This window comes from Mytilus edulis, chromosome 1 (genome assembly GCF_963676685.1).
Source record: "Mytilus edulis chromosome 1, xbMytEdul2.2, whole genome shotgun sequence".
NCBI lineage: Eukaryota > Metazoa > Mollusca > Bivalvia > Mytilida > Mytilidae > Mytilus > Mytilus edulis.
In genome coordinates this window covers 61,355,383-61,375,603 of record NC_092344.1, presented here as the reverse complement: position 1 = coordinate 61,375,603, position 20,221 = coordinate 61,355,383, and the positions used below count along the sequence as shown (strand labels likewise).

The 20,221-nt window shown below is 31.9% G+C and overlaps 1 protein-coding gene across 1 annotated transcript; it reads left to right on the top strand.

Moving 5' to 3' along the window:
• Positions 1-475: 475 nt before the first annotated feature.
• LOC139514835 (baculoviral IAP repeat-containing protein 7-like) lies at positions 476-18,934 on the top strand. Its single transcript, XM_071304447.1, has 9 exons — positions 476-851; positions 2,295-2,882; positions 4,278-4,364; positions 5,762-5,905; positions 9,583-9,717; positions 11,586-11,770; positions 16,581-16,746; positions 17,257-17,382; positions 17,578-18,934. Exons 2-9 carry the CDS (start codon positions 2,330-2,332, stop codon positions 17,775-17,777), a joined length of 1,596 nt encoding a protein of 531 aa, XP_071160548.1. The 5' UTR covers positions 476-851; positions 2,295-2,329; the 3' UTR covers positions 17,778-18,934.
• The last annotated feature ends 1,287 nt before the right edge of the window (positions 18,935-20,221 follow it).

The following is a 20,221-nucleotide window of genomic DNA, read 5'->3' as shown; positions in this document are numbered from 1 at the left end:
TTCCTTGCCTGTGTGTGTGTGCTGCATTACTGTCACGTTGTGTTTTAGAGATATTTGTTTAACATTGTCATAATGCGGGAGGTTTGGAATGCCATTAAACCAGGTTCAACCATCCATTTATCTTAAAATTACCTGACCCAAGTCAGGAAAAGAGCAGTAGTTATTTAACAGTTCGTTTTTATGTGTGTTCATGTATGTTTTTGTTGCACTTCGGTGTTCCTGTACTTTTTTAGTTTTTTTGTTCTTCCTCCTTAATTATAATAAGTTGATGTGATTCCTCGGTTTTGTTTTGTAACCCAGATTTGTTTTCTCTCAATCGAGTTATTATTTTTGTTTATATTCTTGTTCCTATTTATACGATCTTAAAAAAACTATAAGGCCCCCTTAACTTTTTTCAATCAAGTATAATTTCTCAATATACTGTCAGTAAATAATATCATGGCATATAATGTAATTTGATTGCAACGCATGCCTGGATAGTTGTTGAAATATATTTATAGATTGTGTACTTTTCATTTAAAAAATGTCCCAATTTGTGATTATTGGTTTTTACCTTCCTTTTAATAATAGATCCCTGTAATGACACACTACACACAACACACTTCCTATGGTACAAGGAAGTTAATACATTTGTGCATTTTTGTTAGAAAAAAATAGTGTGTAAACAATATCTGAGTTGAACATCATGTTTTTGAAACTGGTGTGAAGACGAGGAGTAATCATATAAATAAAAAAAATGAAAACGTTCCGATTGTCTCGCTATATCTGATTATAGATAGGTACATTGTGTAATCGGCGGCCATATTTATGAGTTGTTTGTGTACTCCGGTAAATTAAAAAAAACAACTAAAGTAAGTAGTGTATTGTATAAACTATTAATTATAATACTAAGTGAGTATATATATATATATGTATTTGAAGGATATTGTATGTATAAAATTCATATCTATATGGGTTTACCGTGTAAATATATATATAGATATTAAGCTGACAAACTTTCCATAAGTATGTGAGCAACTAAGATGTGTGGTACTATGCCATGGATGCTTGACTGAGCAGATGTACTGGGGTGAAACAAGATGCTATAATTACTGTTTTTTTCACAAATGATCAGGTCCAAATGAGTTGAATTGACTTATCTGATGGATCCGGAAATGACTTTATTCATGTCATGTAACGAGTATAGTAAGCAACCATCTTTTTAAAATTACGACAGACAAAAAGTTATATAAATGGCTTCTAATTAAATACGCATTATTCATCGATGAACATGAATTTGGAATTATATCCTTTTTTTAAGAAATATTCTGCAAATTAAATAAAAGAAAAACATGTTTGAATAAAAATATTTTATATCAAATGACTCCGGAAAATAAACCACCTAATGACGCCCGTGTTTTATTTGCAAGTTGAAATAAATCATTGTGTTCAATAACTGAACATGATTAACAAATGCGCAACCTATCCCAAAAAATACGGGAGTCAAATAAAAAGTTTAAGCATACGGACCCACATACTTATCAATACATTTTTCCTGCAATACTAAAACTTAAACAAACTAGCTGTATAAAAGCGAATAATTATTAAAAATTATGACGTTTTAAAAATGCTAACCAATAAAATTCACATTTCAACATTTTTATTTGTTTACCTTTAGTGACGTACATTTTTATACAATTCATTTTGTAATCTTGATAAAAATAGATGACGATAGTATATTGATTGAGGTAGAGACAAATTAGGACTAAAATATACGTATAAGATGAGGGTGTTCTTGTGATATTACACTCACTCTGTACATTGTCTTTTGTTTATTGTTCGATTTTACATTCTAAATGAGATGAAGAAGAATCATTTGACCAGGAAAAAATCATTCGTTTACGGAAAAAAACGATGACTTATAGTTTTTCTTTATCTGTGACATGACATCAAAGGGACATAGGGAAAGCATCTTCATACTATTGCATATTGTTTAATGACTTGTTGTACTCATATTACCATTTGGTAATGTAACCATCCTTGGTATTTAAAGGGCACTCCAATGAATAATTTTATGGGGCATATTCCCAAATCACACCTCAAATATTTATACTTTTCTTCTTTATCATTGCTATTGCTTTCTTGCTGATATTTTGTTGTTTTCAGATTGGTACATATTTATATCTGTATGTAATAAACACAATAGAGGGGAAAAGGTCATTTGGACGGTAAGAATGAATTCGTCAACTTTGATATATAAATATTTGCTACGATTCGACATTTATCATGTTTATTAGATATTTTTTTTCTTTCAGATATCTATTTGATTTTATGAATTGTAACATCAGTGATGGCATTAAGCTCATTGGATTACTTTATATTCATTCTGTTTCTTTTAAAACTGGGTTCATCGATAGAGATGTGCGTCAAATATTGGATATTCGAAATAATGACTAAACTTCATGTGGACAAAGAAGATAGAATTTTTATATTAAATATGTATACAAAATTCCAAACACGCATATCTCGGTCAATCAATATACAAATTCGACCCACATTTGATCTTTACTGTCGACTACACAATTCCTTTAACTTTGAACAAAAATTGATGTTTGAATGGGCTAGATTTAAAACGTACGAATCAGCACCAGAAACACTTCGTGCTTCGAGACTAAAATTAGCTAAAGCTGGATTTTTTTATACTGGCGTTGGTCACAAATGTAAGTGTGCTTTTTGTGGATTTTCGTACGATGTATCATCTGAAACAGGAGATCCAGATGATGTACATAGACGATTGAATCCAAATTGTCCATTTTTGGTAGATAGAGTCAACACTAACAATATTGCAATTGATGCTGATGAACGAGCGCTTTTTCAACGAAGATCTCCAGCTTTCTTGACCTGTAAGTATATTGATCATATTCATAGAGTAAAACACTTTAGCATTCGAATTACGTGCATTCCACATTTTTTAAATTCTGATCAGTATGCTGTTATAAGAATAATACCTTTCGGCTTTTATTGCGAGACATTTCGACGTTACTCGGCAACTTTCGGAAAATACACACGAAAAAAAAAATATTAGGAAAAAAAGAGAAAAACATATTACATTTGTATTAGGAAAAAAAGAAGTCAAATAAATCAATACATTTTACATATTTTAAGATTAAAAAAAGTTCTTGTCTGTATTTCCTCTATCTAACCTATCATCGAACCTCGTGCATGATATCATACCTCGGGTCTTTTTAGTCGATCAATGGTCTGATATGAGAAATGCAATGTAGTATTCTATACTTTGTTGGACAAAACCAACAGAAACAATTTCTACCTCAGGCATATATTACCTTAGCTGTATTTGGTTACACTTTTAGGAATTTTATATCTTAATGTTCTTCAACTTCGTACTTTATTTGGCTTTTTTTTTTAACCTTTTTGGATTCGAGCGTCACTGATGAGTCTTTTGTAGACAAAATGCGCGTCTGGCGTATATATAATTTAATCCTGGTATCTATGATGAGTTTTTTTTTAGAAATACAAGCTAGAAACAGTTAAATCGAACGAAGTGATGTAGGCCTTACAGTTAAAGATTATGTAAAAAAAAAAGCACACGGTCCCAGTTCAATGGAAGTTTACGCAGCTATCCGGTTTTTTTTAATTTTTACTCGGAACTTGCAAGTATATAGAACTTCGAAGCATTAATCTCACGTGATGCCACTTAAGCTTCTGGCAGTTTAAATCGTAATGTATAAAGAAATATTAAAACTAAGCATGTTGTCATTGAGATTGTTCACAGAAAGTGTATTCAGCAATTATAAGTGTTCCTTTCTTGTTGATTGATGAGGCATTTTTTTTTAATATTATTTCATCAAACGAAAGCACAAGGACATGTATCTTGTAAAACCTTCGATCGATAACTCATATTTTCGTGTTAAACATACATCATTGTAACATTTTCTCATGTTTAAATTTACCGTATAGAGGAACGTGTTACATGGCTTACAAGTTTTGGGGTTGACCATATTTTACCTTTAACCATGATTAACTCAAAATGTCGCAACACACCTTTTTGATTACATTTAATATACTTTCCACTTATATATGATTAATAGAAGTTTTATAACATAGGTTATCTGTACAGGTAAATCCTTTATAACTTATCTGAAAGTAGTATGTTATTATTTACATTTTTAATTACAAATGACAAATGGACACATACAGAATCCGGCAGAAATAACATGTAATGAGTTATCAATTAAACCATATCTCAAATAATTCATATTTCTTTTTTTTCTTTTAAGCTTCCTCTCGGAACTTTCAGTCACCTGCCGTGTTTGCAGGTGGGCATGTTTCCAGATTTCAAACAGGAGGATATGCCTTTGACTTTGGTAATTGATTTATATAAAATAGCCACAGCCTTATGTTGTCAATATAAATGGAGAATGGAGCCTGGTATAAAACAGTGTGCTTTAAAGCATTGTTATCTCAACAACAAACATGATGCCCTTTTTTTGCCTAGCTAGACAGAATCAGAATATTGTTGACGTTAATGCAAATTGTAAATATAATTCTGAAGTGCAGTTAGTTGTACACTGTATTTGCAGAGACGCACGAAGTACAAAACGTAGCTTTTTTGTGAGGGTATTGGGTTGAAGATTTGTTCATGGAAATCTTATATCTCTCCATTCCCTGAAAATAAATTCTGAACAAATAGTGAAGTTGTTCACTGAGTAACACTTCTTTTAAAAGAATTGCGATATCACTTTAAGGTTTTGGATATCGGGCGGGTTTGTGGACCGGAAAAAATAGGTATCTTATACGTGCAACAAATCCGTCAGTTTCTATAAGATCTCTGACACTTTATTAAACGGTTGAAATCATTCTGAAATTTTGTATCTGATCAAGTGGACATGATTAAGGATTTGTGTTATGATGTGTTCAGTTGTAACCAAACGATGATCAGTCGATTCACACACATTTTGTAATTTGATCGTAAATCGGCATGTGCACCGTTTAAGAGTCAAATTATTTTATAAATCGTCTAAAAGCTACTAAAAGTATATAAAAAATTTGAACATAAGGTATAAATTGTAACCTTCCAATTTACAAAGATCATGAAAATGAATATAATTGACACATCTGAACACCACCCGTAAAACACTCATCTGAAACGATTATTTAAAATGAACAATTCTTAAAATATTGAACCAAAAAACACAAAGTCTTCTTTTTCAATATTAATGTTAATTTTCTGTCGTATCCACTGTGTCAAATTCAGAACTGTTCATTAATAGTTATCAAAGTATGCTAGCAGTCAGTTATGATATGTTTAGTCTTAGTTCAGACTTTTAAGTAGATGTTATTTACATTTACATGTACACAATTAGCAAAACACTTATTGGTCCGAAAATCTCTTGAACAGTACTGACTTACCTGCAAGCGTTTGGTTCTGAACAGTACTGCATTATAATGGTGTTCAGATGGTGTTCAGATTATAAGGACTGTTTAAGACTGTTATTCATTCTCTTGTGCATAATAGAGTTTGAAGAAATACTTTTTCCAATTAACGCAAACAAAAATCAGAAACATAATAATCATTTGATAAACACATAATTTCAAACTAGCAAAGGAAAATTATGCTGAGGATAAATATTTTCAAAAAGGTAACTGTGCACAAAATTGTATTAAAACATAGAGAAACACTTGGCAATGATTATTTCAGAATTATCTTGTACTCCTGTCAATAATGATCAAATATATATGTAATTGATGGTGTTTTTTTTAGACTCAACGGAACAGATAGATAGTTATGTCAGGCTTGTTATACAAGGCTCACCACCAAATGAAGAAAGACCAATTCAAAATATTTCAGAAAGAGAAAATCAACAAAGGGAAGGTCCTATTAATTATACAAAAACAAACTCTTCAGGTACAAATAAATGTAGAATATTAAAAATATCCAAAACGAAATGGTATGGTTTTTTATCTTTAAACAGGTATTTCAACCTAAACAAACTGGTGAAAAACAATTGTTACATTTGTTAAGATTATTATAATATATTTTCTGTTAAGTATTACAGTATCTCTGATGTATTTCAGGATTTAAGGTATTATAAAACATGCACAAACACTCATTCGAAATAATTATTTTAATAAAAAAATTGAAAGAGGCGTAAGATATCTAAAGGACACTTAGAATCATACAATAAAAAAAAAAGTAAACTAACAATGCCATGTTAAAAAAATGAAATGACTGAGAGTAAAACAACAGTTATATACAAAATATAACATAGAAAACTAACGATTAAGCAACAAACAGTTCCACTAACAACCGGAGTTTATCCCAGGTGCTCCGTAAGGCGGAAATTATCTTTTTTCAGCGGTTTGTGTGTATTTCAAACATTACCAAATACTAATGCAAATACTGTCTTTAACCGTTTACTAATTCAAATTAATTTCATTTTGAATGATTTAACTAACACACACTTTTAACACATATCCAAATCATAGACTAATAACTTTCATGTTAAATTACAAAATGTTTGCGATTTCATCTCATAATTTGTGTTATGTTAAGTAAATTTCATGGCTGCATCGTTTGGTAATTTGATTGGCAACTAGATCTATGATGATTGTTAACTGCTATTTTACAATCCGACATGGTAAAAAGTAAAATCACAAAATACTGAACTCCGAGAAAAATTTAAAAGGAAAGTCCATAATCAAGTGGCAAAATCAAACTCCAATATCATATCAAAATGTAGATAATATAATGTTGTTGCACTTAATACAATAAAAATGTTTCTCTTATTCTTCATCAATTTATCCCTTGCTGCACCCATTGTATATAAAAATTTAATCAACGTGTGGTTCGTTTGATCTCAGTTCTTCATTGGTTAAAATCCGATTATGGCGTCGAATTGTCTTGTTTTCCTCTGAATTTGCTATTGTGACGGCATAAAAAAATGCGACCATGTCTGATGACTTCACATAGAAAGAACACATCTGTTTGCAGATCAGTCGCAAAGAAGGAATACGTTTGCCTGCGTATTGTTTCAAAATCATTAGAGAAACACATGTAAAACAATATTTATCCACTCTCGATAGTTAAATTTTAAATATTTAAAACACTCGGCGAGCCCCACTTTTTAAAGGAGTAGGTCCGGTAAGGGTCGATTTTGGCCTCAAATTTAAGGTCCATCGAAATGAAGATTTTGGACACTTTTTAAACATTTAAGTGTCTATTTAAATTGATTCAATTAGTTTATGTAAAGTTTTAACTGATGTAGTCATTAAAAACGCTCCGATCTAAGCTTAAATATGAAAAATCTATCAAATATGCCATAAAACGTCACTTTTCAGATGGTTTTTGTCAAAAATGAAAGTGGCCGCATCCGTGTTCATCCTCAAACTTTATATATGTTATGTATTATCATCAAATACAAATTACATTTCAATATTATGAATGAACACAAATGCGGCCACTTTCATTTTAGACGGAAACCGTCTAAAATTTAATTAGAATGCTCAAATTGTGAAGATTTCAGTAATTTTGCATGACTTAATGATGCAAGTACCCGATATATCTGCATTGTATTGTCAAAAACAGCCCATATTTATGTAGCAGAAGCATTCTACTTTCCAGTAAATAGCTAAAAGATTACATTTTCATACTTTTGTAAAACTGCTATATTTTGGGGCCAAAAAGGGGTCTTACTGAACCTACTCCTTTGAAAATTTAACTGTCTCGAGTGGATAAATATCGTATTACACTCGATACAGTGGTAGGATCTATATGTATATATTATTTATGTAAGCTTACAAGGTAATTTCAATCATTTGATATAATTATAACAAAAAGTTATTTTCTAAATTTGTGCATGCCGTGTGTTTTAAAAGTTTGAAAAAACAGTGTTACAATTTATTGTTGCATTCAATGTAATGCTGTTAACTTGAAACATAAACCTATACAAAGACAGAAATCTGTGCGATGTTCTTGTCAGAAAATGGACGTGTATTTCTTGCGACAAATTTCATACGTAAATAAATAAAATCTTCAACCCGTTACATTATAACATGTATAAGGGCGTTTTTCAATATAAACGTGATTCTTGTCCCAGCCACTTTTAAAAAAATGTGTTTGGTCTTTGTTAGTAATTTTTTGTGAAGTCAGTACTTTGAATTAGGCTTTGAATTAGGTTTAACATGTTTAAGCAAAGAAGCAGTCTATTTAGAGGGATTGATAAGAAATTGATTCCTGAATGGTCAAAAATGACCAAAATGGCATGTCCCTAGACCGCCTGTTCAACATTCATACTCTAAAATATTGTAAAAAGAGGTAGAAATAAATATAAGTTCTATTATAATTCAAAAGTATGTTTGGAGCCAACATATTTTAATAGTTTTTGATAAAAAAATATTTGTTTATTTTCGAAGGTTTGTCCCTGACAAAATGTCCACTACGAAACGAAGTCATTAAATTTTGCTAATTAACAGTTTTATGAATTCAATGTTATGTTGTGTGCGAGATATAAAAACATAAGGGTCTTACAAAAGAAGTGATGCTTTTATAACGGCAGTTAAATTTTTGGTAAAAACAATTAGCACATAAAAAGGACCAGAGTGATACCGTAATTTTGTTTATGTCCACTACGAAACGGGTCAAATCTCCTTCAGTATTTGATTTTAAAATTATGAAATAAATATCAGTGTACAGCTTAATACGTGCTTTGATGAATACAATCAGTATTAGGTTAGTTTCATGTAATTTTCAGCATGTTTTTATTAACATAGAAAAGGGTTGATGTCAACTGCGAACATTTTTGCCCACTACGAAACGCATTAAAATGTCCACTACGTAACATCCATTGTACCTTCATATGTGAAGTACTGTCTACTCTTTATCGATAAAAAATGGTTCTCCAATTTAGAAAAAAATGAGATCTTTCTAGTATACAAAGTAAACAAGCTGGAGACATTTAAAATTGCAATGAGATGTATGTTTAGAAGTGGACAAATGTCCCCTACAAAACAGTACATAAATTATGAAAATAATATAATTTTAAAGAGTATTTAAGATTGCACTTTTTGTTGACAAACAGGTCTATTATAGAGGTATTCAAAATAACTCTTGAAATAAAATTTTAGACAAGATGATTTTATTTTCAGGTCTGAAATTCACGCTGTTATTGAATAACGCCCATTAAAGTAAACAGTCAGCAAATTGATTAGAAAAATAATAACAACATATTGCCCAGATTTATCAAAAAAAGAAGTTTTGCAAATATCAAATAATTGAATATGGATAACAAAGTTTGAAATACAATTATAAAAAAAAAAACAGCCGTAGACGAAAGGACCGTAATACGATTAAAATTACTCTTATTGAAAAAAATGATGTTGGTGCAATTATACCGTTTTGAATAAGGAAGTTGCCTAGAGACATTTATTTCCCGTGGCTGAGGGAGAATTGTTCACCCAAGAATATTCATATTTCACAAGGGCTTTTAAAAATCATTTTAAAGCATATATAAAATATGATTATGATATATAATTGCTCTGTTTCTTGTTGTTTTCATATTTGTGTTATCCTACTTTTACCATCAGTTTCTGAAGAGTCTGAAACGCCAAAGTATCCGAAATACGCCATTAGATCCTCACGGATTGATTCCTTTGCAAATTGGCCAGTACATCTGACTCAGTCTCCGGCAGATATGGCCTCAGCGGGGTTCTTCTACACAGGTAAAAATGTAATTTAAAAATGATAGTGGAAAGTGTTCAATATGTTTTCTTTCAATTGTATATTGTACTGCACCCCTTACCCAAATACCGATCCCTTGTCTTTATATATCAATAAAACCATGCAAAATAATCATACAAACATTATTTGTTAATATAAAGGTATTTCACATCCAATCTTTTATGATAATATTCTTTACAAAGCACAAAAATGTCGGCATTCACCTCAAAAGCTAACTAAAATCGCTGAACAGACTTATTCAGAAGGGATATCGTTACTTTACTGTTGTCAGATCATTGAAGATGGCAATTATGCTATTAAAATTGATTCACTCATAGCGTCTTTTCGTCGAAAATAAACATATTTATTCTAAAACCACTTGTTGGCATGATACGGGTTATGTTTTCCTCATATAGGTTATGATGGTATGATGCTAAACCCCAACGGAAGGGATTGTGCTTGATTTTCATATGATGAAGACATTCATAATCTTTCAATCAGTTTAATTGAAGTTTCGATCTTGCATGTCAGTTGTCCTTTGTTAATTTATGTACCATTGTAATTTTGCTTAGTTTTTTGTTTTTGTTTCCCATTCTATATTTGGACTCAGACTTCTTTTGAACTGAACTTAACTGTGCGTATTTCAGTGTGTGTTTTTTTACTCTACATTGGCTAGAGGTATGGGGGATAGTGGATACAGTTTATCTCACAAAACATGTTTAATGCCGTCGCATTGTGTGTGCCTGTCAAGAGCATCTAGCTTGCCTTTGTTGGTCTTGTATGTTTCATTAATTTTAGTTAATTTATTTGTTTTGGAGTTTAGTATGACGTCCATTTTCAATGATCTACATGTAGTACACATTTTCTTTTATTTTCTTGAAACAATATTTAAAAATTTCTTAATCTTCGAGAGCTAATAGTACCTAAATGATTTTGATAAACATATCAATAATGTTAATATGTTTGACCTGTCCATGATAGATGAGAATCAATTGTAAAACCTAAAATTTGTAAAAAAGTTTTTTAATTGATGATTGTTAAAGAGTGTCATTCTCAATAATTAGAACCGGTTCTACTTGCTGGAAACACAATCATTGTCCTAAACAAACTATAAATCACACTTATAAAATAAAAATCGAGAAGATGTGGTATTTTATGTCAATATGTTCTGTCAGCATTTCTGGACATTTTTATTTTCATGACATAATTTTTTCAAAACATCGGAGATCATGCAATTTGAATATCATACCAGCAATACTCCTGATTTATACAGTCAGATTTTCTTAAACTGCATACAAGTCTGTATTGCAGATTTGAATAAAATAGAAGGTCGATTATGTACAAAACAAAAAACTGGGAACAAGTATTGAACCCTATCGAACATTTAATTGTATTTGAGGACAAATGTCACAGTGGCTCTCTATAGGCCTTTTTGGTGGGTTTTGTCGGTTGTTGGATGGCTTTCTTGTTGACGTTTACCTCAAATCTCCTTTTGTTAATATCCCAATACAGCAATCAGTATAAGTCATCGATTAAGCTGACATTTAGTTAAAGTAAATTGTAAGATGATTTAATCAAGTTAATGATTGGATTACAATAAATATTGTTTCATTTAATAAACATAGATTTTAAAAAGTATAATTTGACATTTTGCACGAATAAGCAAAATAAACCACCAATGATTGGTAACGTGTTTTTGACCTTAAAACCACACTTCGAAAAGCCAAATTAAGCCTCCTCACGCGAAACCTTTTGTTGTCGATAGCCTATCAAAATGGCGAACCCTAAACCTATAGACACATGTAATACTCCATCCGATGTCGTCTGCGGTTTTGCCACCAATTCTAAAAAGATTGTTTATTTACGATAGGTACATCAGACCATTGTCGGTGTTTTTTCTGTGGAGGTGGATTAAGAAACTGGGAACCAGTTGACCAGCCCTGGGAAGAACATGCCCACTGGTATCCAGAATGTCCTTTTGTGCGACAGTGTGCAGGAGATGATTCTGACTTTAAAGATATTCAAAGGAACAGGAATTTACTAATTGCACCCACTGTAAGTTTAGTATAGTACTAAATGCTAGTTTTAAAGAATGTGTTTGGGTGTAAAACCAGTCTTAGATACATGAATTAGCTGTCAGTTACTGCGAGTACTCTCAGATCAGTTCTTAGTGTCATTTTATTGTTGGAATAAACAAATTCCTGGCCATGTCCACTTTGTGTTTTTGTTAGATGTATTTATATGTGTATCCTTCTGATGAGTTAAGGCATTTTCAACTGATTTTGATAGTTCGTCGTTCTAAGGTTGTACTATTACACCACTGCCATAGTTTAGGGGAGGGTTGGGATGTCGCTAACCCCGTCACATTATGTATATGTGTGTGCCATTCCAAAGTAAGGACCCTGTAATTCAGTGGTTGGCGTTTGTTAATGTGTTACATATTTGTTTTTCTTTAGTTTTTTTGTACATAAATAAGACTGTTAGTTTTCTCGTTTTCTCGTTTGAATTGTTTTACATTTGTCATTTTGGGGCACTTTATAGCTGATTATGCGGTATGAGCTTGCTCATTGTTGAAGGCCGAACGGTAACCTATGTTAATTTCTGTGTCATTTTGGTCTGCGTTGAAGAATTGTCTCATGGGCAATCATACCACATCTTCTTTTTTAATATTAATTGATAAAAAAAAAGGAACAACCTATTTGGTACATTAATTTGAAATTCGTTTAGTAACCTCGTAAAATTAATCTTTTATTTGGGTAAAGATTGCATTCTTTTACAGGCTTGTTCATACATAAAACGACGAGTGCACATCTGTTTTCCTTTCCAAAGCACCTGCGATGTTCGGTGGTGTTCGTGATTCTCAGTCTTTAATGGTCTTGGTTATGTTTTGTATAAAGTTGATTTTCGTTTTTTGCCATAGCATTGTCAGTTTGTTTTTAACTAATGAGTTTGAATGTACAAATGATATTTGTAATGTGGCTGTTAGGGTATCAATATTCCAGATTGTATCTCTCCATCTGATATGCATAAAACTATTTTACACATCCTACATTATAGGATTAAACACATGTTTTCTAGAGGTTATTGATGTGTAAACCGGGGCGATTAACTCACAAACTGAATAAAAGTCCGACGGTCTTTTATGTAGTCTTTGAGCAAGAGCCCCGGTTTACACATCAATAACCTCTAGAAACAAATGTGTTAAAAAGACAAATATATATTCTCGATTTTATTAACATTTTTTGTGTAAAGGCTACTATAATCATCATCACATGCACAACTTACAGGTCTTAACTAAGGAGTTGGCAGCCATATTGACTTTCTAAAGTCCATTAATGTTTGATAAATGCAACGGAATCAAAAATAAATTTGCACATACCTCCAAAACTTCATTTTAATGAGATATTATCCGAATTTAAAGCGTACACGTAACGAAATAATCATTCCCTTGACAGATTTCATTCGTATGACGTCGTGTTTTGCCATGACGTTAATTCGCCAAATCCTTTATAAAATTTCGCGGAATTTTATTAAAATTGAAATGTTTATACATTTTCGAAGCTTTAGTCCATTTTTTTTTTTATTTCTTTTCTGTTATATATTGCATTTGAATAAAAATAACTGTTATGCATTTGTTTTTTAATCTCAATTTGCTGAAAATCCCAGTATCCCTGCAAGAATGTGTATCGCGAATGAATAGATTGCGAAAGTAGTTTCGGAAACATGGTTTATCGAAGTGTAAACTAAGAGAAAAATTCTAATTGACCAATCCAATTCAAGTATTTATAGAAATGCAAATCATATAAGAATGAATACTATGAATATGTCTAGAAATTTATCATAGAAATTTATTTTCAGATACTTAATTTTCAAAATGATGTTTCTGATGTGTATAAACGTAATTGTGGAGAGGTTCATATAAATTTTACACGTGCATGGATTTAGTATCGCTCCAAACAAACAAACAAACAAACAAATAATATTTTATTTGCCAATCACGACTACGGCGCCCAAAATGAGGAAAATAATTTCAATATAATTTTCAAACATAATATAAAAGTAAATTTAAATCTAAAAAGTACATAACATGATTAAATTATATTATTTTCAATGATCTTATTTGAGTTGTTTACCTTTATATGTGTAATCGAAACAACTACATCCAAATTTGCTTAATTCATTTCAACTATAGTTTTAACTACAAAATGAATGAAATCTTTATCCTTCAGTGCTCACAAATACATTGGTATCTTATTTTTAGCTTACTTGTCCTAAAAGACGTGAGATTTTCTCATCAATTGGCGTCCGTCGTCCGTCGTCGTCGTCCGTTAACTTTTGCTATAGTCTTCTTCTCTGAAACTATTGTGTCAAATTCAACCAAACTTGCTAGCCACAATCATTTTTTGTCATTGTGGTAAATCTTGTTTAACAAACGTATCCGACGACCCTGCCTGTTAACCAACATGGCCGCTATGGCCAAACATGTGCATAGAGGTTTATGTCTCTGAAACTAAAACATTTAGAGTAAATACGACAGCAGTAAAAATGTTCATCAGATTTATATCTATCTGCCCTGAAATTATCAGACGAATCAAACAACCAGTTGTTGGGTTGCTGCCCCCCCCCCCCCCCCCCCCCGGCCAGAATTTGTTATCATGAGGACTTTATGCAGTTTTTAGCTCACCTGGCCCGAAGGGCCAAGTGAGCTTTTCCCATCACTTTGCGTCCGTCGTCGTTGTTAACTTTTACAAAAATCTTCTCCTCTGAAACTACTGGGCCACATTAAACCAAACTTGGCCACAATCATCATTGGGTTATCTAGTTTAAAAAATGTGTGGCGTGACCCGCCAAACCAACCAAGATGGCCGCCATGGCTCAAAATAGAACATAGGGGCAAAATGCAGTTTTTGGCTTATTACTCAAAAACCAAAGCATTGAGAGCAAATCTGACAAGGGGTAAAATTGTTTATCAGGTCAAGATCTATGTGCCCTGAAATTTTCAGATGAATCGGACAACCCATTGTTGGGTTGCTGCACCTGAATTGGTAATTTTAGGGAAATTTTGCTGTTTTTGGTTATTATCTTGAATATTATTATAGATAGAGATAAACTGTACACAGCAATAATGTTCAGCAAAGTAAGATTTACAAATAAATCAACATGACCAAAATGGTCAGTTGACCCCTTTAGGAGTTATTGCCCTTTAAAGTCAATTTTTAAACATTTTTCGTAAATTTTATATATCTTTTACAAAAATCTTCTCCTCTGAAAATACTGGGCCAATTAAACCAAACTTGGCCACAATCATCATTGGAGTATGTAGTCTAACAAATGTGTGGCGTGACCCGCCAAACCAACCAAGATGGCCGCCATGGCTAAAAATAGAACATAGGGGCAAAAGGCAGTTTTTGGCTTATAACTCAAAAACCAAGCATTTAGAGCAAATCTGACATGGGGTAAAATTGTTTATCAGATCAAAATCTATCTGCCCTGAAATTTTCAGATGAATCGGACAACCCGTTGTAGGGTTGCTGTTCCTGAATTGGTAATTTTAAGGAAATTTTGCTGTTTTTGGTTATTACTTTGAATATTATTATAGATAGAGATAAACTGTAAACAGCTATAATGTTCAGCAAAGTAAGATCTACAAATGAATCAACATGACCGAAATGGTTAATTGACCCGACCCCTAAGGAGTTATAATTGTCCTTTTAAGTCAATTTTTAACAATTTTCATAAAATTTGTAAATTTTTACTAACATTGTCCACTGAGACTACTGGGCCAAGTTCATTATAGATAGAGATAATTGTACGCAGCAAGAATGTTCAGTAAGGTAAGATGTACAAACACATCACCATCACCAAAACACAATTTTGTCATGAATCCATCTGCTTCCTTTGTTTAATATTCACATAGACCAAGGTGAGCGACACAGGCTCTGTAGAGCCTCTAGCTAGATATTATCGTGAAAATTATTAAAAATAGAGATAAACTTAAACAGCAATATTGTTCAGCAAAGTAAGATCTACAAATAAGTAAAGATGGCAAAACGGTCAATTGACCCATGAAAGAATTATTGCACTTTATAGTAGCTTTTTTTTTTTTACATTTTTTGTATTTTATTTGTAATCTTTTACAACAATCATCTGCACTTAAGCTACTGTAAGGTATTTTGATTTAAAAACGCATCCAATGAACCCGCAATCCAACCAACATGGCTAAACATACCACTTAAGGGTTTAACATAAAAGTCTAAGGGAAAGTTGTTCAAACGATCTCAAATGGTCACAACTTGAACACTAATTTATATATAATTAAATAATGATAAGGGGTCTTCAGTAACTATTGTAAGACTACACATCCCTGCTTTTAATTTAACTACTGGGCCAAAATAAACCAAACTTAGTCTCAATCATTATTGTGGTATATAACACTATTTATTACGGTTTTAACCCTGCTTTACATGATTTCCAATACCACAGTAGATACAGGTGAGTGACACAGGCTCTTGAGAGCCTCTAGTTATCAATGCCGATGTATAACAATTTCAAAGATCAAACTGTTATTTGTTACAGTGTAACACTTACAGAACTATTGCCCGTGTCACTGACTTGTGTAGGAAGTAATATTCATGACGTTATCAGACACAGGTTTAAACAAGCTCTATAATTGTCTTATTATCTTATATGCTGCGAAGAGCATATTTTTAAAAACTTCGAGTTGCCAAATTAATATAGGAATGTTTTAAAAAATGTTACCCTTAATGTTATTTTTTTTTTAATTTTACTTCGCTTTAATTCATTTAACGATATATATAGATATAAGCAAGTTACAAGTACATCAAAAAAAAAAATCTATTTCTAGGAGGAAACCAATCAAAATCCAGATGTTATAATTGATCCGATAAATTTTGCAACAACGAATAATGGATTCAGCAGTCACCAAGCTGTTAAGTCGGTCTTAGAATTAGGATTTAAAAAGGGGCTGGTAAAGAAAGCTTACGATTTGTTGCAGCTAGCAGGGCGGATAGGTAATGATATTACACTTGTTTTTTTTTATCATAAATAACATGCCTATGCTGCTACAATAGTCCAAACGAGACTTAGTTTATTACATTGAAATCAAAACAAAACAAAATGAGACCGAAAACATACATTAATTTTCCCTCAACCATACACACGTATACAGTAAAAACACTGACATACAAAAAAACAAACATGCAGTTAAAAAAGACCACATTAAGATTGCTAGCAAAAATTTTTCTGCGCTTCTCAAATAGGAGCATGCCTGGAGAGCAGTATAGTGTCAAGGTGTTTATAACACACAGCATAAACATGATAATCCAAAGTCAAAACAATAACTCGACAACCCACCTGAGAAAACGCATAATTACATACATCCAGTTTTATAACAAACAAAACAAATAAGGCTCAGGAAAAACTTAGTCCAAAAATAGCAAACCAAATTATTCAATATTACAAGCATTAAATATATAACCATATGTATTATGCAACATGCATAACTTTATGTAACTTTGTAGAGATTACTGCAAACGTACTCATGGAAGCCGTATTCCAAATAGAAAAAAACGAAACAGAAAATGGGTATGCTACTTCAGGGGACACATGCAGTTCAGTGGACAATTTTAAACAACAATTCCAAGAAAGTAAATATATTTATCAATCTATAGATAGATTCTGATCTGAAATTTGAAATTATTTAAATAATGAGGAGCTAATATTTACGATCGAACGAAATATTTCTTTAAAGTTAGAAAACATTTATTTCAAATCTTTACATATTATTATGTTATAATCAAAAACTATATCTTGTAAAAACAATACAAAATATCTTATTTTAGCATCAATCACAAGTTTGAAAGAAGAAAATCAGAATCTGAGAGATCAGCAAACATGCAAGATATGTCTAGAGGAACCAGTATCTATATTATTTCTTCCATGTGGTCATCTCGCTTCTTGTGTAAACTGTGCGTCTATGCTTAGAAGATGTCCAATATGTAGAAAATTTATCAAGGGGACTGTAAAAACTTATTTAAGTTAGAAAAGGCACATTGAAATCAATTTGCCGCTCTTAAAGAGATGGTAAAATCAATGAAAAATGCAGATATCTTCCAATATTGAATACTCATTCTGGTAGAAATATCAACAACGTGATTGAGAGACTTGAAGATATTGAGCAAAGCATGTCACAAATAAAATAATGAAACGAGTATAAAAATGAATTCAATTGAAGAGTTGTTGGTGTCAATAAACAAAAAATCAAAACCTGATGTGATGCTAGCGATGAACAAGTGTCTCAATTAAAACAGGATGTTACCGATCTGAATACTAGGTAAGCTAAACAGTTGAAACAAATTCAAGCTAATGCTTATAACCTACAAGATATACGCAATGTCATGGACGAGTTTAACCAGAATCACGAGAACAACGCCCAACCCGTAAAGATGGTTCAATTATCAGTTAAGTCCGATCAGCAACACATGACATTGTAGATCACATTTTGGAGCTTAGATGGCAGGAAATAAAGGCAAAACCTGAAATGGCATACTACCCAGTCCCAATAACCTAATAAATTCAATGGTTTGTTTGAAACCGATGGATACAACACTGAGGAGGCAATCAGATGCTTATATACGATAATGCCAACATGTAAAACATAGAATAGAGTTAGAAATATTCTTTCTTCGGACATGGTTCAAACCAGAAAAAAACATGAACTTTTTAGACCGATTGTGACTACAGAGACGCCCGTTTGGAAAAAAATAACAGTTTCTATATGCGATCCAACAATAATGTAAATGACAAGATCAAGTTACGATCACTTACAAAGAAGAAAGGAAAGAAGGGCATAGTGCTAAGCTAATCATTTGCCATTTTGTTCGTGGTCGTTGAAAAATATAACAATAATTTTCGAACATTGAAACCGCTACAGATAGTCAAACGGTTTACATCAGCATATTGGACAATCGTCTAAAACTAAAATAGTGCCGAAAAATTTCTTCCTTCATTAAACACTTCCCTGTGAGTTGCGAATTATAGTCGTGTCTAATTGAAATTACATTGGTGTTTGGGTAGCGTTAGCTCAGTTTTTGAGAACAAGACAAAAGTCATACAATATATAAACATTTTAATGTTCGTTAAACTTATATATATTGTATCGCTGAATTGTTGTGGGATTATAAACAGAGTAAAATTTCACGAACTTTTTATTTATATATTACAGGCTTTTGACTCCTGACTATATATACTTTTTGACAGGTTACATATATCTACTTTATGATATGGTATTTTGGTACTAAGTCAATTAAGATAATTTTTATATAAGATTGGTCCACATTACACGATAGGCTAGTATACTGAATGGCTACAGTATAACCAATTTAAGCAATAATCCTTAACATTATAAGTTGGTTTAAAAAGCAGCAGGTTGCTCTAACTTGGTAAATTCAACAGAAACGAAGATATTTTCCAATAGTATTCTGTTGAAAATACTGCAAAAATTGTGTAAGTTTGTAAATTGTAAAATGTGCAAACAGCAATGACTACATAAACAGAGGTCCATATGAATGATCAACATGTATTTAATCTTCATACTTCAGTTAAATTGAATATTATTTGTACAGTCACTACATACTTTTTTTTGTACTTACAGTTTTATAATCCGGAACTTAAATTGTGCTTTGGATAAACCTGAAATTGTTACGGAAAATCATAGATAAGGAAATTACGAAAGGGTGATATGTAGGTCCTCTTAATTCATTATATTTGTTGACCGTTGGGTCTTGTATCGAAGAAAGCAGATCGTGTTATACATGATTTTTCATTTCCTAAAGTAAACTCTGTCAATTCGTCAATCCCAGTTTATTAGTATACTTCCGTTTCGTATGATCACATAGACAAAGCTCATAAAGTTAGTTCAAAGTCAAGTTCATTCAGCCATCAGGGTGGATGCGTCATACATTTGTATACAGATACGTCGGAATACATTTTATTTATTATCCATCAATCTAAAAGAGTATCATTAACCAGGTTCATACGATAATGCCTACATGTAACACACAGAATAGAGTTAGAAATAGTCTATCTTCGGACATGTTTCATACCAGAAAAACGTTAACTTTCCACACCGATTATGACTACAAAGAAGACCGTTTTGAGACAACTTACAGTTCCCATATGGCTTGATAAAAAAAAGATGTGGTATGATTGCCAATGAGACAACTCTCCACAAGAGACCAGACATTAACAACTAAATTTTAACACCGTACGGTCTTTAACGATGAGCAAAGCCCATACCACAAAGTCCCCAAAATGACAAATGTAAAACAATTCAAACGTATAAACTAACAGCCTGATTTTTGTACAACATACTGAACGAAAATCAAATATTTAACACAACAAACGACAACCATTGAATTTCTGGCTCGGTATTTTGGATAGAACATCATGGGTTAAAAAATACTATTGTGTAACTTGTTTCTGCCA